The sequence below is a fragment of the Polyodon spathula genome, chromosome 31, assembly GCF_017654505.1.
Source record: "Polyodon spathula isolate WHYD16114869_AA chromosome 31, ASM1765450v1, whole genome shotgun sequence".
Taxonomy (NCBI): domain Eukaryota; kingdom Metazoa; phylum Chordata; class Actinopteri; order Acipenseriformes; family Polyodontidae; genus Polyodon; species Polyodon spathula.
Window position 1 is genome coordinate 5,587,214 of NC_054564.1, and position 18,889 is coordinate 5,606,102.

At 38.3% G+C, this 18,889-nt stretch overlaps 1 protein-coding gene across 2 annotated transcripts; it reads left to right on the forward strand.

Moving 5' to 3' along the window:
* Positions 1 to 210: 210 nt before the first annotated feature.
* On the forward strand, positions 211 to 10,872 carry LOC121303156 (LETM1 domain-containing protein LETM2, mitochondrial-like). Of its 2 annotated transcripts, none has more exons than XM_041233657.1 (11): positions 211 to 717; positions 2,606 to 2,670; positions 3,135 to 3,564; positions 4,607 to 4,750; positions 5,692 to 5,826; positions 6,295 to 6,498; positions 7,032 to 7,151; positions 7,911 to 8,030; positions 8,755 to 8,853; positions 9,313 to 9,384; positions 10,006 to 10,872. In XM_041233657.1, exons 2-11 carry the CDS (start codon positions 2,624 to 2,626, stop codon positions 10,063 to 10,065), a joined length of 1,431 nt encoding a protein of 476 aa, XP_041089591.1. In that variant the 5' UTR covers positions 211 to 717; positions 2,606 to 2,623; the 3' UTR covers positions 10,066 to 10,872. The 2 variants fall into 2 exon arrangements, with proteins under 2 accessions (XP_041089591.1, XP_041089592.1); XM_041233658.1 differs by lacking the exon at positions 211 to 717 and adding an exon at positions 1,762 to 1,805.
* Positions 10,873 to 18,889: the final 8,017 nt, after the last annotated feature.

The following is an 18,889-nucleotide window of genomic DNA, read 5'->3' on the forward strand; positions in this document are numbered from 1 at the left end:
ACATTCACCAGGACTGGGAGTCTAATTTGCAGATCTTGCTGTCAATCGTGAGAGGAAAACACATTTCTTTATGACTGAAAGCCGGGGTTCGCCCGCCTCCTGTCTTCTCGTTTACAACACAGTGGCTTTGACTTGCCCACATCAACGAGTTTGAGGCTCTGCTATTGGAGGGGCGGTTTACTTCCACCCGTCCTCCTGAATCTCCTGATCAGCGCGTCGGTGCGGTTTGACCGGGAATAACCTCCTGAATCAAATGGGTCCCGCAGGCCTGCTGCTGCTGCTGCAGAGGAAGGAGCGTGTTGGGCTGCGATCAATGGGTCTGTATTCCTGTCTGTCCCGTATGCACACCGATTTATAAGTTAAACCTTACCGGTTAAGCAACCTCACCGAATGGAACACGCTGTTTTCATTTTTTTTTTTTTTTCAAATCTACAAAATCCTTTATAGAAACTCGACAGTTCGTGTGGACTCAGTTACACGCAGAGCCTTTCCTTTGGCTGCCCAGGAAATAATCAGTCTGTGATGGATGAAGTCAGATTGAGGATTTTTCGCTGCTGCTTTTTCAGTTTTCGTCTGGATTATTAATTATATGCACTTTGAAAAACCGGAACAATCCTCGAAGCTGTTGTTGGCCTTGCATTCTACAGCTAAACAATTATACTTGTCGTTGTTTACAATAAATACACTCAAACTAGCCAGTCCAGGCCTTGACGCCGGGTGAGTACTGCTAGTTATATTTTCTTTTTAAATAGTATATTTATACTTTAGTACAGTTACAGTATGCAGGGTCCCTGTGTCATTACATTGTATTACTGTTTGTGTTTGTTTACGTCTCATTGGTGCTAGTGAATGTAATTGTTCCCAGCATTGCGAGCAACTAGTGTTAATTTTATGTTAGGCTGTGTACAGTCGGTTTGTCATAAATCGTGATGTGCGTTATTTCTCAAGGTTTTCAGATGTTTCGATAAGTACTGATTTTAATGGCGGTACCGGAGGAGGTAACAGGCAACAAGGGGCTTTGTAATGCTGGGTTCAGTGGCGAAGAGTATTGGTTTCCTTTAAATCTAGTCTCTAGCAGATGCAGGTGCTTCACACGAACAAACGGGATTCATCTGTATCTTAAAATTACCTTGCAGACGCAGCACATGCATTACATACAGAGTTCTTAACCAAGCCCGCAACCCCTGATTTTTTTATGCACCCCGTTATCAGCATGAACTCTGTTTGTGTTTAAAGTCTACCGGCACGTATCTGTCTCGCAGGCAGGTGTATATACAATACTGTTAGTTTAGCCCAGCAGTTTCGGGAAGTCTTTGCAACAAAAGTATGAGGAGTAAATATATGTACACGCACCATTGATTCCTATTCCAGATTATCTCTGTATAAAAGCTTTTTTTTAAACAAATCCCAATAATTATAAAAATGAATTGCAACCTGTACTTGTCTACGTTAAGCTGCAGAAGCGAAGGTCAAGCAAATACGTTTAAGTACTAGGCCTGTAAATAAACCTAAGACATGTGTTTTCGTTGTTTGTGGTTTAAATACACATGGATCATATATTAGTTTACAATGTTAATGATTGGGAACCATTTTTTTTGTAAACCAGAATGGATACTTTTAAATAAGTATTGTTTTGTAGTCATCATGCGCCACTCGAATTAATGTTCCTGTTAGGGAAATGACAAAATCATGTCATGGAAATATCTCCCCTTTTACACCTCGACTTGAATCCAGAGTCCACCCTGTCTACTAAACAGCTGCAGAAAAGAACAGACTGTCTGTGACAACGTTATTTTCAACACAAGGTAGAGTTGCTTGACATTAGCACATGACGTAACATAGCAACGTGACAATGTAACATAGCAACAGAAGGCATAACCCTTTTTGTGAGTTGCTTTTGTGGAAATTGACTCCCTCATGATTGCTTGTTTGTCGTGTAAATTGAACTCTTTCTTGCTGGCAAGATTTTGGCATGGGAACACATTTAACTAGTTTGTTATTGGATATCCAACTGGTTTGTAAAAATCCCAGCACAGGTTTACTGTCACAATGGCCAAACATCAATTTCTGATAAACTTTGACACATACATTATAGGAGGAGCTTGGTTGGCAGGTGCTTCAACATTCAGGACTGCACAAATTGCTGATGTTTTAAGAAGAACAATCTAAAGTACTGATGAATCAGTTTCTGGCTCGACGCTAAAAAAAATAACATTGATTTCAGATTGCCACCTCCCAGCTCCCTGGTGATAGTCGTTGACAATGGTCTCAAACTACTAATCCTACAACACCTTGCTATCCTGGCTGTCCAAGGTGGTGCTCAATATTTTAGAGAATTGTAGAGAACTGAAATCATCGCTGTGTTTTTCGGTGATGTGTACTACATCAGTTGTCTCTCATAACAATTACTTTTGATTTGGAATGAGGCTTATTAAAAGGAAATACCAAAATGTTGCAATATGTTATTACACATTCATTTTATGTAGCGTTATGGTTTTTAATGTTCAGGCCACATAAGCATAGTGTTATTGTGTTTGTGTTTTTTTTTTTTTAATTAATTAATTTGTAAATGAAGTATTGATTGTTTTCCTTTTTTTATATTCAGGTGAACTCCAAAAAGACAATGGCAGCTTTTGGTTCCAATGTGCTCTTGTCTGTGACAAGATCCAGGTAATTTGTATAAAAAATGTATTTCTTATAATGAGTTTGCATCCCATGTAAAGGATTCTGTAGTACCTTGGTGAAAGGCAAATGAAATGAACCTTTATCCACACTTGATGTTTGATGTAGTCCATTAGTCCAGCTGAAGTCTACCAATAAAACAAGACTATATGTTGGTCAGGAGCTGGAGCTTCTAAAACATGTTTTTTCCAAATGTTTTGTCTTGTACTGACTGCTATAGTAGTATGTAGGCTATGCAGTCTTTACGTAGTGATTGGTTTCTTTCTGTGAACCTCATTGGCACTGGGGGTGTTTAGTAAGCCATTCAGTGGAAGAACCCACTTAACGGCATGCTCAGTTCTGCTCCTCCTGAGCAGCTCAGAGCGCTACACAACAGGTTTCATCAGTGATCCGAGTAAGCGGAAAAATTCTCACTCTGAGCCGCACAGTTACTTTTTGTTTTGTCTTTACAGGGGATCATACCTCCTCACCCAGAGACACCATTGCCTATATTTCCCTTCCATGGCAGCACTCCACTACCACCACGAACACTCAAACAGGACTTCTTCTGTAACTAAAAGGAATCTCAACTCTACATACGTTGCTAGCGCTCTGCCTCACTTACGGATCAGTTACTTATCGTCTCGCGCGCTGCATGGGTCGTGCTGCTGGCTTCAAGAAGCGAAACCGGCTAGTGAGAGCAGTACTGTAAAGGAGGACCCAGCTCCTGCCCCAGCACCTGAGAAAGCTGTGGTGAAAAAGTCATTGAGACAGAAAGTAGTGGACGAAGTGAAACATTATTATAATGGATTTCGGCTGCTGGGGATTGATACCAAGGTCGCTGTGAGGATGGGCTGGAGGTTACTGCATGGGCAGCAGCTCACCAGAAGGGAGAGGAGAAGGGTAGGTTTGTTTCTCTAACACATGGGTGGGGGTGGGGTGTGTTGATGTGCACCCTATACTTTTATGATTTAGCCTGGAGGATCCCCTTAGGATACCTCTTGTTATGCAGTTACAGGAAATTGATTCAAAGCTGTTGTCGTTCATTTGGCAAAGCAATGTAATACCAAGGCCTTACACCAAGTCTTGGGTTTCAGAACTACCTTCAGTGTGTACAGCTGTGGCCAAAAGCATTTCATCACCAAGAATTTTTTAATTGCGACGTAATAAAACAACAAAACAACATGAACATAATGTTAGATATTTTACTTAACATCATGTAATCAAATACCAGTAAACTACAAAGCGATATCACAAAAGTCTACTCGAAGCCATAATAGTAGCACAGTATTTCATATTTGATTTCGAAATATCAAATTTTTCATTTTTTGTCGGTTCAGTATATGGAAAACTACCAAGCAGTGAGTAATTAAGTATGTTAACGTAACATTCAACTTTATGAAGCAAAATTAGTTTATTTTAAGGGTAATGCAAAACGTTTGGCCATAGCTGTATTGTTATGCAAGGTGTTTGTTACATAAAGCGTTCCTCCCTTGCATGAACTGCTCCTATTAATAAACCTGTAAACTCAGGTCTGATTTATTTTTTATGCTGTAAGCATGATCAATTCAGAGAATTTACAGAGACCTGATAATTCAAAGACCAGGACTGGTCTTCAAATGCTGTGAAGGTGTTGTAATCATGAAAAGCAGGTGCTTTAAAAAAATGTCGGTTGGAATACCACAGTAACAGCTCTGATCAGGTAATAGCGGGTTTAACATGAGCTCAGTTCAGCTCGAGCATTCTAGTAGCTGGCACTTTTTATAATGAATCTTTAATTAACTTTAATTACCTTGCCCTGTAGTAAATGCACACTGATATTTACACACATGAATGTGAGCTTTATGAAAATTATGAGGAGCATCACATGACCCCAGAATGTGCAGTAGCGTGTTTCACGTGTCGCCTCGATGCATTTGAACAGTTCTTCTGTTGCATGTTTCAGCTGCTGAGGACCTGTGCAGATCTTTTTCGTCTTGTCCCGTTCACCGTCTTCATCATCGTCCCTTTTATGGAGTTCCTGCTGCCTGTGTTTCTCAAGCTTTTCCCAGAGATGCTGCCTTCGACCTTTGAGACACAATCAAAGAAGGTCAGCTTGCATGTAACAAAACTCCCAATGTAATGAAAGCTATTTTTATTGTGGCTATTTTATAAATAAATCTGTACTACGCAGGGATAATCTACAGCTGGAACATTTTTTACGGTACTTGATTCTGTGGTTACCCTTATAAAAGTTTACCACTGTATTTTTGCTGTTTTCCAATTGTTGTACCATGGTTTGCCATGCTTCCACTGTGCTGTATTACACCTGTGCATTCAATTATCAATCAGTTTTTATGTATACTGCACATTATTGCAATGAGGTTGTACCTAGCTAACAGCAGTAGTTTGACATTCCTAAGATGTTGGTTGGAGCCACTTCTGAGGTTCATGCCTAGAATCTGCTTTCATTTTTATTCAGATTGCTGGTGTTAGTTTGTCGTGGGCGTTTCATTTTAAAGCACGCCTATTTCAATGGACATTTTGAATCAAAACATACAGTGCATCAGATTAATGATAATTATTGTTTAGTATTGTTTTGTCTGTTGTAGATATGAAAATAAACCCTATTTGTAGCATTATATGCCCTGTATAGCTTTTATTTTTATTTTTTATAAACATAGGTTATAGAGTCCCACGTTCATCAGATATCGCAGGGAGTATCCTATAATGCTGATTTAGGATGTTCTCTGTTAAATCAGGTTTCTCTGACTATCTGTGCCACACATCAAAATGATCTCAAACTCTTTGCTTTGCACCAGAAAGAAATAGAGAGATTATTAAATTATGACTATGATGCTTGACTTGTAGAACACACTGTATGTAGTATGTATACTTTCCCCAGTCATTAACCTGTAAATGCAAAGCTGTGTGATTTGTTTAATGAACTTGGTTGAGTACTGTAAAGATATCAGAGATTTCAATACCTAGTCACTACTATACCTCTTGGTGTGTGAAGGGCACTGATGGGGTTTTTGGTGTACTCTACAGGAAGAGAAACAGAAGGTACAGCTGGCAGCCAAACTGGAACTGGCCAAGTTTCTCCAAGAAACCATTGCAGAGATGGCCAGGAGGAATAAAGCCCAAACGGCTGAAACGCAAAAGTTTTCAACATACGTACAGAAGGTATTTAACAGGGCGTAACCGTGAAGGGACTTCTGCAATGATCACACAACTGGGTGGATTGCAGCACTCGGCTTGGCGCTAGCAGTGCGGTAATTTCACAATACCTTGAGGAATCTTCTTGCATAACTACAGCTATGGCCAAAAGTTTTGCATCACCCTGTAGAATAAACAAATGTGGCTTCATAAAGTCAAATTAAACCTGCTGAATAATGTTGTGTTTGTAGTGTTCTACATACTTAACAAAAAACTGACAAATTGAAAAATGAGACATTTTAAAATCTAACATTAAATACTGTTATGGCTTTCAGTAGACTTTTGAGAGAATTGTCATTTTATGTTTATAATGTCTTGGTCCTAAAATTTTAGGTGATGCAAAGCTTTTTGCCATAGCTGAAGTTAATACCTGTGGTTCCTGACTCAACAAGCTATTTTTTTTTTTTTTTTTTCTTAATGGATGTTTTTGAATAGGTTCGACACTCTGGGGAACAGCCTGCCACCCAGGACATTGTGAGTTTCTCCAAGCTCTTTGAGGACGAGCTGACCTTGGAGCACCTAGAGCGCCCCCAGCTGGTTGTGCTGTGTAAACTGCTAGAGCTGCAGCCCATCGGCACGAACAACCTGCTGAGATTCCAGCTCCGCTTGAAGCTGCGCAGTATCAAATCCGACGATGAGGTAAGAGAAGCGCACAAGAATACGGAGCTCCAGCTGCAGCCTGGAACGGAACTGGGGCAATGCCCTTATCGACGTTTCAACCCAAGATCAGAGAGAAAGCCAGCAGCGGTGTGGAATGCTTTCATGGAAATGAGACTTGATTTAATTAGTCAGAACGTGTGTGAACAGGGCTGCAGTGAAGTATATTATTTTAAAAGATCGGGAGTTAGATATTAAATACATTGTTCCTCCCGTATAGCTGCATGAACATCTCCTGTAAGCAGCCCTAAAGACTTGGGTATGATTTATTCATGCTGTGATAAGAGCAATCCGTTCAGAGCGGATTTAAAACTCCTGGCACCTGATTATTTCAAGAATATCTGAAACCCAAGACTGGGTGCAGGGCTAGTGCCCTGTGTATGTGTAGTGGGCCATAGTTTTCATTTGCTGAATGTAATGCAGCATCCTTTGTGTGTTGCATGTGTTCGGCTCATGTGTCTGCTGCAAACCCCTGGGTATTGAGAGTGCGTAACGCTGCTGTGCTCTGGCTCCAGGTGATCGCTCAGGAAGGTGTGAACTCTATGAGTGTACCAGAGCTCCAGACGGCCTGCAGGATCCGTGGGATGAGATCACTGGGCGTGACAGAAGACCAGCTCCGTCAACAGCTCAAACAGGTGACACTGCACACTTCCGACTTGACTTTGTATCTTAATTTTATTATTATTATTATTATTATTATTATTATTATTATTATTATTATTATTATTATTATTATTATCCATCCAGAAACACAATGTGATTCCAGAGGACTTGCAGAGTAAGCAGAAAGCCCAATTTTCTTCAGCACGTGACATTTCTTTTTCATAGCCAAAAAAACCCAACAACAATGAAATGACACTGAAGAAGGCACTTGCAGTGTTGTTGTCTACTTGAGTTTCATATCATTTTCGCATTTACCTGATGCCTTTCCAGTCCTTCTCAATTCCTTTTACAAAACTCACCAAGATAAGCCATCTTGATTCTAAGAGTACTGGGGGCCAGCAACATGTCTTGTTTTATATACACCACAGATTTGTATTAGACAACATCCCGATTCATTATAATTAATTATGCTATTTGCTTATTATTTTTACCATTTTCTTTGTGTGGTTGTGCGTTTCTGTTTTGAACGAGAAGTAACTTGCTGCTTTTTACATCATTAGCATCGTTAAAGTGGCACCTGTTGTAGGAATTTAGTCACAGGATGGGCGGTATTTTTATAAGCACATGTACATGCACAATGCATGCCTGCATGCATTGCCATTGGGTGCATTCTGTGCTTCTCTTGTGACCAATTTAATTTTTTTTTTTTTTAAACTTGGAAACTGTATGCATTATACTGGTATCGTCTTTCCAATATCCATGATTTCTAACCTTTCCCTTTCCTGGTGCAGTGGCTGGAGCTCCATCTGAAGGAGAACGTGCCCCCCTCTCTTCTGCTGCTCTCTCGTGCCATGTATCTGACAGATGTCTTGCCAGCCCCTGCTGTCATCCCGACACTGCCAAAACTGGAAGTAAGAGCTCTTTCTCTAACGTGGCGGTCCAGCAGGTGGAGTTGGTGTACTTTCTAATGTAACAAAGTTGTTACTTATGCAGAGTGGTGGCATATTAATATTGGGATGGGGTAAAATTAAGTAAGCCATTTTAATGTTCCGCATACCAAAGCACTTGCATTTGTCAGAAGTTAAACATAACTAGGTAGTCTGTACAATCTTGTTAAACTTGAGCAGACAAGTCCATATTGAATTGCATGCATACGTAGGGCTTGACTGTTGACAGATTAACATTCTAGCCCCGTTTACTGCTTTGAATAGGACACTCCCCAGTGTGACTTCACTGTGAAATGTTAAGCAACCTTAATAACAGTATGTATCAGTTCAGCTGTAACAGTCTGGTATGCAGTACTTTTATCATAGCTGTAGGCTCTATAACAGCTAGTTGCAAGTATCTACCACAAAACAACCCTAGCAGTCTAAGTTACGGTTGTCTCTGTGAACACAATTCAAAACATGTGCTCTGTATGGAATTACAAAAATGTTAAAGCTAGGAAGTGTAATAAAAAAATAAATAAATGTTCGATATTGGATTTAAAAAAAAAAAAAGTATAAATTCATAAACTTTTTATTGTAGTTTGCAATAATTACAAAACTGTGAACTTGTACTCCATTTTAACTTGTATTGTGTTACGTAGCTACTTAAAAATGTGTTGATTCACATCCAGTGTTTTCTGTATTGCAGTCCATTCAGCTTGATATAACTCTGGAAGCACCAGGCAAAGACAAAACAAAGGCATCTGAAATCCTGGTTGACCCAGCCCCACTAATTAAGGGTATCAAGGTACAGCACACTCCATGACTATTGTATGGAGTTTCAGATTATACTTAGCCAAAACTTTTCTCATGAATCTCATTTTCTTCATGTTGCTGTAATTGGTTAGTTTTTCCATTGGTTGAAATACTGGCATTTATTCAACAGAACCTGGTGTGAAATACAAGCCTTAAATACCCACAGGCAAAAAAAATCTCCCTTTTTTCAGGCATCAGCATCATCCTACTATTCTGTTATTTGGGATCAGAAGACACTATGCGGTGGTATTTTCATTTTAGTGAGTTGTAATGTGTTAGATGTCCAGCAGGTGGCTTTGGTGTATATACTTTAATATTCAGATGCAGCAAAAATGACAGTGAGTGTGTAGAGATGCCATTGATGTTGGCGTAGTAGTAGAGCACTTCTTTATTTTGTTTTGTACTGCAGTGGGGCTTCTTGACCATTTTAACTTGTGATTTATGTTTTCAGGGAGAGGAACTGTTGGAAAAACCCATTGAGAAGACTTCAAAAGAGCCTTTAAACCCTGAAGTTGTAACTCTTGTAAGTTCTTTATCTTGCTGTTAAAACAGCCAGATAAATAAGAAACGTCAGCTGTATAAAGATGTGATATTAGAAAGTCTCCAATGGGGCTAACATATTTTTTATGTAAAAACTCACATTAGTCCCACACCCAGTCCTGGGTTTCAAAACTCCCATCAGTTATTTATATTATTGAAATGATCAGAAGTTTGAGAAATCTGAACCCTCTTAAACACGTTGTTCCTCCCCTATAGCTTTATGAACAACTTTTAATAATAAACCTAGACTTGGATCATGTATTTACACTGATCAGTTTCGAGTACATTTAGTGGGGTCTGACTTCTTTTGGCAACTGGTAATGATATACCCAAACAGGAGTTTTGAAGGTAAGGACTAGATGCAGGACTGCAGTTTCCAGGAGCGGTGTTGGGGTTTCTGATTGAAACCGGAGAGACAAGTTAGCAATTTAATTTACAATATGTTTTGCTTCTTCAACAAGAGAATCTGTAGTTGTGGGCCTAGATTGTTAGAAGTGAGGATTGTCCTGGAACCTGCAGGGTAACATGTTGTGAGTATTAAAGACTGATGCGTATTCTTATGTTATGGTTAACTATAACATAGATATTTGTCTCCTTTTTCCAGGCCAAAGCTGTGGAAGAATCACAAAAAAGCACAAAGAAAGTCAGTGCTAATGGAGTTTGAAGGCAGGATGCATGTTTGTTAACTGGCCTATTGGATGAAATTATGGAAAGAAACAAAATGAATAAATAGTATTTTATAGAAAATCTTTCCCCCTGGGTGCTTTGTAAGAGTTTTGTCTTTACAGGAAATTTTCCAGTTTCGTAGGAAAGGATGCTTGGAGGGTTATTGCTTGGCAGTTTTTTTTTTTTTTTTCCTGTTTGCAACCATCCAAATCTAGTAACTGAACTGTTTTATATAATTTGAAACATGGTGCGTGATCAGTTTTTATAAAGTGCTTAAAGTAATAGGGGCACTCTAAAACCATATCCACAATGTATCTAGGTTGATAACCACTAAAATCAGTTATTTTGGGATCTATTCAAATGATCTGGTATGTGGCAGGTCTAAATTGAATTGAGTTGAAATTGTTAAAAAAAGACTTTGTAAAAACCACGCTCTCTAACAGTGTGTGCGAGGCTCTATTTTATTTTTTATAAGTAACTCAGTTTGGTTTAATAAAACGGTGCCAAGATTTAGATCTGCCATTGTTTAGGTCTTTTCAACACTGTGGGTTTCTATCCAGTGAGGACTTTATTTGAAAATACCACAAACCTTTTTGAAAGAACGATGTGAAAATGGCTTCTGATTATACCCCAGACTAAGATCCTACTCTGTAGCTGCACTAATGTGTGTTTTGTGTGTGTATATATATCTAATATATATATTGTAAATATAGTGGAACTATGTAAATGAATTATCTTATGACATAACCAGTGTATTTTCCAGCCAAGTGTCTACATACCTCCTAATAAACAACAAAACTCCTGATTTTGTGTACTGTAACTGTATCTCATGAACTGTATAGTGAAACGGGAAGATGTTCAGAAGAGCTTTGTCATTTGTATAGTTCCCTTGTCGTCTAAGGAGCTTTGCTTGTTTCTGTTTTCTTGAATGTAATCTGTAGAGGGAACTCTTCAAACAGGCGAGAAAAACACTTTTGTTAGGGGTGTTATATGGTTGATCTAAATACTGTACATCTGTTGAGAAAGTAGCTTCAAATTATATTGTACCCTGTTGTGATGCTTGGAATCAGAGTGGTTCTTATTGCAGTTACACAAGTATTCTGTGTTTATGTTGAAGGTGCTGTGAAACTGAGTTCAGGAGCTGCTCTTGCAATATGTATTGTAGGCTTGATCAGACAAAGTGTCTTTATATTAGTAAGAGCCAGCACCACTGAGGATAGGTAACTAGAACTGAAGAGCAGCTCCTGGGCTTATGTGAAAGGACCCAACACTGACTTATTCAATGGTATTGTAATAAGAACTGCTCAATCATTGCAAAAGAACACCTAAGCAAATTAAATTGAAATCTACTTGCCTATTGAATTGGTCCTCCATGGTATTCTACAGAAGTGGCCTATGCACACACTGCTTAATAGGTATTTAATATTTTTGGTGCACATATGGACTATATTGTGATCCATGTGGCGTGGTTTTTGATTCAACCCTGTTTTAGAGCAATAAACATTTCGGGGGGTTAGTGGGGCCCGGGGGGGTGCACCAACGTTTTGTGTGCAAATGTCAAACACACACGTTTTGTGTTATAATGTCGTATAAACACAAGTATATGAAAACATGTAATATATATCACTTATACTTAAACTAACAATATCCTATTGTTTTTAACAAATATATTTAAATTTATCAAAATTCTCCTTTTTTAATTTATAGTATTTTTTTCTATATATTTTATTTTATGTATACACATTATGAAAAGCCAAAAACCCTTAACCCTGTAATGCCCAAGTGTTTTTGGTATAGATGAAAGCTAGCTTCATATATAATTAACTAGACCCCAACACACAACCACCTAATGTACTGCATTTAAAAATAATAATTTGGAAACTGGATTTGGAACAGTAATATGCTGCAGAGGGTAGAAAGGTTTCAGAGTTAAACCAAATTATTCCATAAATCTCTCCCATCACCCACTTCTGTTCAATAGATAGGTCTTAAATCTCATCCTTTTTTTTTATAGATTAAAGAAACCTTTTGCCTTACTTTCAGGTAGTCTTGTACTTCCTTGAAAGTGAAATTCGCCCCACAACATATTGCCTTTTGTCTCTTGTCCTTAACCAGGCAGCTTCTTCCCTGTTTATTATTAAATTGTCCTAAATATGATTATCTTGTGATGTGGGCCATAGGAATGCCATACATTTAAAACGTTTCTGTTATGAATTTTTTTTTTAAACTTGTATTTATCGCATGAAAAATATGAACTGTTGCCATAAATTTCAGCACAGAAACAGAAGCCAGTGGTGCCATCAAGTACATACTTTGTATAAGGTCGTCAAAGGTAGACCATTTTAATCCTGTTAATGATCATAGTATCTACTGTGTTGGCACTGCCCTTGTGCTTTCATTTGCATATGAAAAGCATCGGTGTTTGTGATCCATACAGTAATATGAAAAGGACACATGTACAGAAGATTTGCAATAAATGTGTTGTTGAAGCCCTACCAACTTAGCTTTTGAAAGCCTTATATTTAAAATAAATTTTACAATATGATATAAAATACATATTGATGATGCCATTTATCCTGTATAAAATAAATGCAGCTGTACCGTGCATTAAAAAGTGATTCGAGGACTTCCAGCTCGTTCTTGTTTTGAGAATTACTTTTCTGCTTGTTTTATTATTTGTGAATTTGGTACTCATAAATAGACTGTCTTAGAGAATGTGCCGTTCATGCTCCCCTGGTCCTCTTGACCTGAACAGTCCATGCCATTAAGCTAAATCTCCCTGTCCCCGCTTATTGAGGCAAGACCATCTTCAAGCCTTGGTTTGCATTCCCCTACACTGAATGCAAAACAAAACAAAATATTGCCCAACACAAGTCCAGAAAATTAATTGAACAAAATTAATCCCTAAATCTGTGTAATCCTGTGTTTTACAGTTCTTGATCATTTTATTGATCTCTGCCTCACTGAGCACAGCCTCTACTCCTGGTTTGGAAGCAGATACCAGAAGCTGTGTGAAGTAGTAGTCTGCCCGGCTCTGCGGTTTCTGGTGTCCCTGGAGCCAGCGCGTCTCTAGAAGTTGACGCTAACTCGCTGCAGTCTGAAAAAGGCAACACAACCATGGTCTTCAACTGATCTTCATTGTCTTCAGAAATTTAAATATTGAAATGAGATTTACAAGATTTAGCTTTGGGTAATGCACAAGGGATGAAGGAACTTGAGGCTGCTGATCTATAGGAACCCCCTTCGTCTGTAAGAGGTGATTTGCTGTATAAATGGGAGCTGGCACAAAGGTCTTCGTCAAAGCTGCTCAGTTCTTCACGATCGTAGCACTTGAATTTCTCATTAAGTTCAAAGGCTTTACCCATTTGTGTCTGTTCAGGGTTTTCTGGTGAACATATGTCTTCCAGCAGGTTGTGGTAGTCGTTTAGCTTTTTCTAGGTCTTTCTCTGAAAGTTGTACTGTAGGTATATCATGGAGGGCGCTGTTTTTCCTAAACAGAACCAAATGCGCATTAATAAAAGATAGAGGAGTGATGGAGAACAAATAGGAACTTGTTTAACAAAAAATTGAGAAGGCTTAATTATTTATTATTAATATGTGTATGTATGTTATGTACTATTTTGTTTAAATATTTAAGTGAAGTAAATATTACTATTCTGATGGAAACGTACCAGTTTTGCCTGCTGTATGCCATACCACATTCCAAACAAAACCTGACATTATGACATTAACAGTACTATATTGTGTCTACCATTCATTACTCTCAATATTGGCACAGTTGACCTTACCTGGTTTCCTTAGATGCTAACAAAACATTTGTCATTGGAAAATGCAGAATTACTAAAAGAAAGTTAATGAATTCAATGACTAACGTTTTGACTAGAAGCCTTTTTCAATGTCTTTTTCCCTTCACTATTTTATGGTGTCTGTGTGGGGTACTGTTGCTCAAATATTTTGTTCATATTATTTTTCTCTAAGCGTGTGAGCGTCAGATCAGGCACTGAACAGCTCTTCTCATTTCATTCCAATTATGTGACAATGTAAACTTTCAATCCTGCATTATCTAATCAAGCTCAATATATTGTCTGATTCTTACCAGTGACTGCTTGCCTATAGGAATCTAGGAAGCTGTTCAGATAATATCGATTTGCAGAAGTGTAGCCATCCTTCAAATCCCCAGCAATATTATGCTCACCAGTACGAATTAAGTCACCCTAAGCAACAGCAGATGAGTCACTTATAAAAATCAGGCAGATTCAATCCAAAAATACTGTGCTGTTTCCTTGGTACAGATTTAGAGAGTTTGAAGACGTCACAATACTAACCTTCATTGCGTTAGTTCCCGCATATCGCCTGCTGATAGCGTCTCCATTGTCAGCCCACATGACCTGAATTGCTCTTTTACTGTCATAGGGCAGACTGCTCCCTTGGGAAAGGGCCTCTAATGCCTTTAACTGAGAAGTGAGAACGAAAACAATGAACTTCAGTCTGGCATTCTGAATATAACCAATGATGCCTGTTACATTGTGTCCATCAAGTAAGCATGGCCTAATTGCAAATTAACCAAATCTGTGAATTACAAACACATCAAGTCCCTTGTTAAAGACACCTGGAATCACAAATTTCATGAAAAGCAAACTCTCCGGTAATTTAAAGAGCAGATTCAAATTTCAGTTTTACAGTTGTGTTAAGATGCTTTGAGTTCAGGTGCTGGTCTTCAATTCTAGTTCCCTGCAATAGACTTATATAATGTATATGCTTACATTAGTAATATACAGAAAACGTAAAACACTCTAATCAACTGATAACTGATTCTTTACAGGTAGCCAAGCTTTTAAAATCCACTTTGTTATTAATTAGCACTAACCCTGTTACTGCGGGCCCCCCCTTTAGAAGAACCGAAAGCTTCTAAGCACAATAAAAAGGGGGATACTGTTAATAAAGCTAATAATAGTAATAACTTGCTAGCTCTTGAGATAGCCACATGCACCCACAAGCCTGGGTGCCCATCAGCTTTGTTATGCAAACAAACTGGACAGACAGTTTCTTACCAGAACCATTTAATGTCATTAATTATATGAGCTATGCCTTCTGTGAGCAGCTTCACATTTTCAAACTTCATGCCATGGCTGATGAGAAAAAGAACAGCATAGTGTATTAGTTACTGATCATAATAATTAAACTATAAGCAGTATTCACCCTGCAGGTTGAGCTATTAGAATCAATGGGTTACTTTTTCAGAGCATTGACTTTAACTTTTTGAAAAACCCTGTTAATTCTATTTGATTTTGATTTGAAGAATTGATTCTGTTTATGACGGTTATATGGAAAGCCTGGCTTTCAGCACCTCCAAATTCTGTTCTTTGGGTGGAAATTTACATTTACTGAACTATCACTAAGTGCTATAAATGTTTCCTAAGCACTCTTAAGTTGTTTGTTTCTTGTTTTATCCTTTTGAAAATAAATGCAAATAATAATTACCAGTGCTCATGAAAGTCAAAGGATACATAGGTAAGGTCTGCACTGTTGTACAATAATACGTGTCTCAGAAAGGCATCTCCAACTATCTTCTCAGGTCTTCCTTGCTTAATTAGGTTAACTATAACCTGGGAACACATATCAGCTTTGTTACCACAAGATATATATTTTACAAGGGATATGCTTTAAGTGCTTAAAGAGTACCTTCTAATTTCAATTTTTATTTTTACTGTCCTCTTGTCTTTTTATGATGGTTGCACTCATTCTAAATGGTTCTTACTGCAATTACTCAAATGCAATATTTTTTTTATTTGGTTAAGGAGCTACCACCTGATTTCAGGAGCTGCTCTTCAGTTCTAGTTGCTCAGGTACTGTATGTGCAACATAAGTTAGATCAACCAGTGTCTTTATGGAAGAAAGAGCCAAAGGCATCCAGTGATCTGCCACTTTGGATCATGTTTCCTATTGCTGTGCACACTTTGACTGATCAGCTCGGAGTGTTGCAGCACTGTTCTAAACTAATCCTATTTCTTTAAATCTGCATTTTCCTGGCTTTGAGCTTGAGCTGGGATTGTCTGGAGAATCCTAAATTCCAGAACTGAACATACTTCCTCATTCCATTCTAATCATTTGACAATGTAACCATTCAACTTAAGAATGGATAAGTCCCAGCATTTAGGATTATTTAGACAAAGTCAAAGTCAGCTAAAATCAGCTTTAAAGGAAAACATGGTAATTAAGCCATTATTTTACACACACACACACACACACACACACACACACACACACACACACACACACACACACACACACACATACACACCCACACACACAATTAAATGATATTTGAAGCTACTTAGCTATTTACTCTTTAACTGGAGAGGTAACCATTGCTAGAGTTTTTACTGTATAAATCAGTCAGTAGAATCTAGATGACTTAATCTTGTTTAGCACAGGCAGGGGGTTGTATTGATAGCCAGGTTGGCTCCAGATCACAGGTAGAGACCCCTGAATGAGCACCAGAGCAGCAGTGTGTCCCCTACAGTAGACAATCTGCTCTGTTTCCACATAGATGGATGCATGTCCTTTGCTATCCACTCCTCTACACTTGTATCTCATACCCAACGACAGATAAACAATGATATACACTGTGGTTAAAAAGGTAATCTGTATTCATATTACCTTTTTATGATGTTTGAAATAATTCTGAGTGGTTCTTATTAAAACTACTCAAATACTGTATTTAAAAAAAAAAAAAAAAAAAAAAAAAAATGTTCTGTGTTATGGGGGTTTTGCCTGAGTTCAGGAGCTGGTCTTTAGTTCTAGTTGCCTGGCACAGACATATGTAACCTAAACTAGATCAGTCCTAGTGTCTTTATAAAAGTAACAGCCAGCACCATCTAGTGCTCTGCCTCTTTGGATCACGTTTCCTTTGGTTTTGCTGACAATACTTTGCTGTGCATTAGATGGTGCTGGTGCTTACTAATATAAAGTCACTTGGACCCTGTTTAACCTTAAGATGTGATTTCAGGAATTATTTTTAAGGAATGTTTTTTAATCCATAATTTGATTTCCAGTAGTTAATCAAAATGAGCTTTAAACAAAACCTTCCTCTAAAACAAACCTAAAAGTTTTGTGAATAGGGCCCAATATACATGCAGGATAAGGCTTTTAATTAAGACCAGGTCTGCTTGGATTCCCATCTAGCAGGTGGTTCTAATTGTTTGGCCAGTCCTGTGCATGGCTCTTCACTGTAGTCCCTAATTCCAGTACTTGCTGTGCCTGCTTCTGCGAGAGATCAGTGCTATAAGGAAGCTGTCAGAGCCCCCCCCCCCCCCCCCCCCCCCCCCCCGGAGGAAGAGTTCCGTGAGTCTGCTGCGCTCATCCCAACCAGGAGCATCGGTCAGCATGTTCAGCTTGATGGCAACAAAGCCCTGTATAATCGGGGTGACCCAATCATTGACTCTGGGGTCCAAGAAAATGAGGTTTGCTGTCAAAACAAAACAGTTTACTCTGATTGCTTGGTGAAACTTTGGCTTAAAACTTGCATTTAAACTACATAACGGCTACCTAGGTATTTTTTTGGGCACCCCAATCCTTGAATGAACTTCCTCTGCCATTCAAATTTGCTCTCATGAATTGTTTGCCATTTTTAAAAATCATCAATATCAATTATCCCCTGCAATCCACTTATAGACCAGAAGGACTGCTGTCAGGCCAATCTCCACTTTGTATGAATCTAACCAATAAGGGTCACTCAAGAGCCATGATGTTAAACCTCCACAATTCTATACCTTAGGGCACAGGGGAGTGCTGCATAGACAAGATGAGCAATAATCCATCTGCCATTTATTTATAAGAACGCAATACTGCATGTTGTATGAAGGGTGTCTGTGTTAGTGCTATTTTGTACAGTTTGTGAAGCTTAGAAATGCTTAGCTCAACCTAAACTGCACAAGATGACCATTACACAACATGAAAATCACTAACTAACAGTATCAATGATCCAAATAAAACACATTGTGTTGTATATACCTGGGGCTCATTGACATCCTTCATCATATACTTATTCCAGAAAAACCTGTCATCTACCTGAAAATGAAAGAACAGACAGGAAATGAATATTATGCAATACAAAAATGAAACAGTTTTAAACTCCTTTACTAGCTACAGTGCCAACATCGGCTGGCCATTCTATCTTGCCCTGCCAATTAAAAATGAACCTGAACAGTAAAGGCATTAAAAACGTACCTGTTGCAAGAGTGGGAGGTTTTGCTTTCCTAAGGTGCATTGCCTCTGTAATGGGCTGGTGAGGTCGTAGCTGCAGCTGAAATAGAACGAGTTTGTGTCTGTGAAGATTTTCAGCCGTTCTTCCAACAGCCTTTGTGTGAGCTTTTCTTTCTGTCTCTCCTGTAACACAACAAGATCAGTATTAATCAGTGCAGCAAAACAAACTTTAATACTATACAGTACCTTTCCATTAGTAAGGATTCAGTGAGGATTTTAAAGATACCAGTGTACCATCTGCTGGTAGAAAACAGTTGAAGGATTAGTTGTTGCAAGATCAAGAAGCATTTTAGATACAAACACAAAGCTGAACTGTATTTTGAAAATAGCTAAACTATTAACTTAACAAATACAACATGTATTATTATTATTATTATTATTATTATTATTATTATTATTATTATTATTATTATTATAAACACTGATATGGTGTTATATAAAATAAAAAAGCAAGAATAAAGGGCCTTGTTTATAACCAGCTACTGCAGCAAGCAGTAACAAGAATGTCTTTCACACAAGTTAACCATGCAAACCATGTTTATTATTCTATCAGGATT

Coding starts and splice junctions, on each gene's coding strand:
- LOC121303156 (XM_041233657.1), top strand. CDS start 2,624: ATGGCAGCTTTTGGTTCCAATGTGCTCTTGTCTGTGACAAGATCCAG. Junction 5,827..6,294: donor TTTCAACATACGTACAGAAG/GTATTTAACAGG, acceptor GTTTTTGAATAG/GTTCGACACTCTGGGGAACA. Junction 9,385..10,005: donor ACCCTGAAGTTGTAACTCTT/GTAAGTTCTTTA, acceptor TCCTTTTTCCAG/GCCAAAGCTGTGGAAGAATC.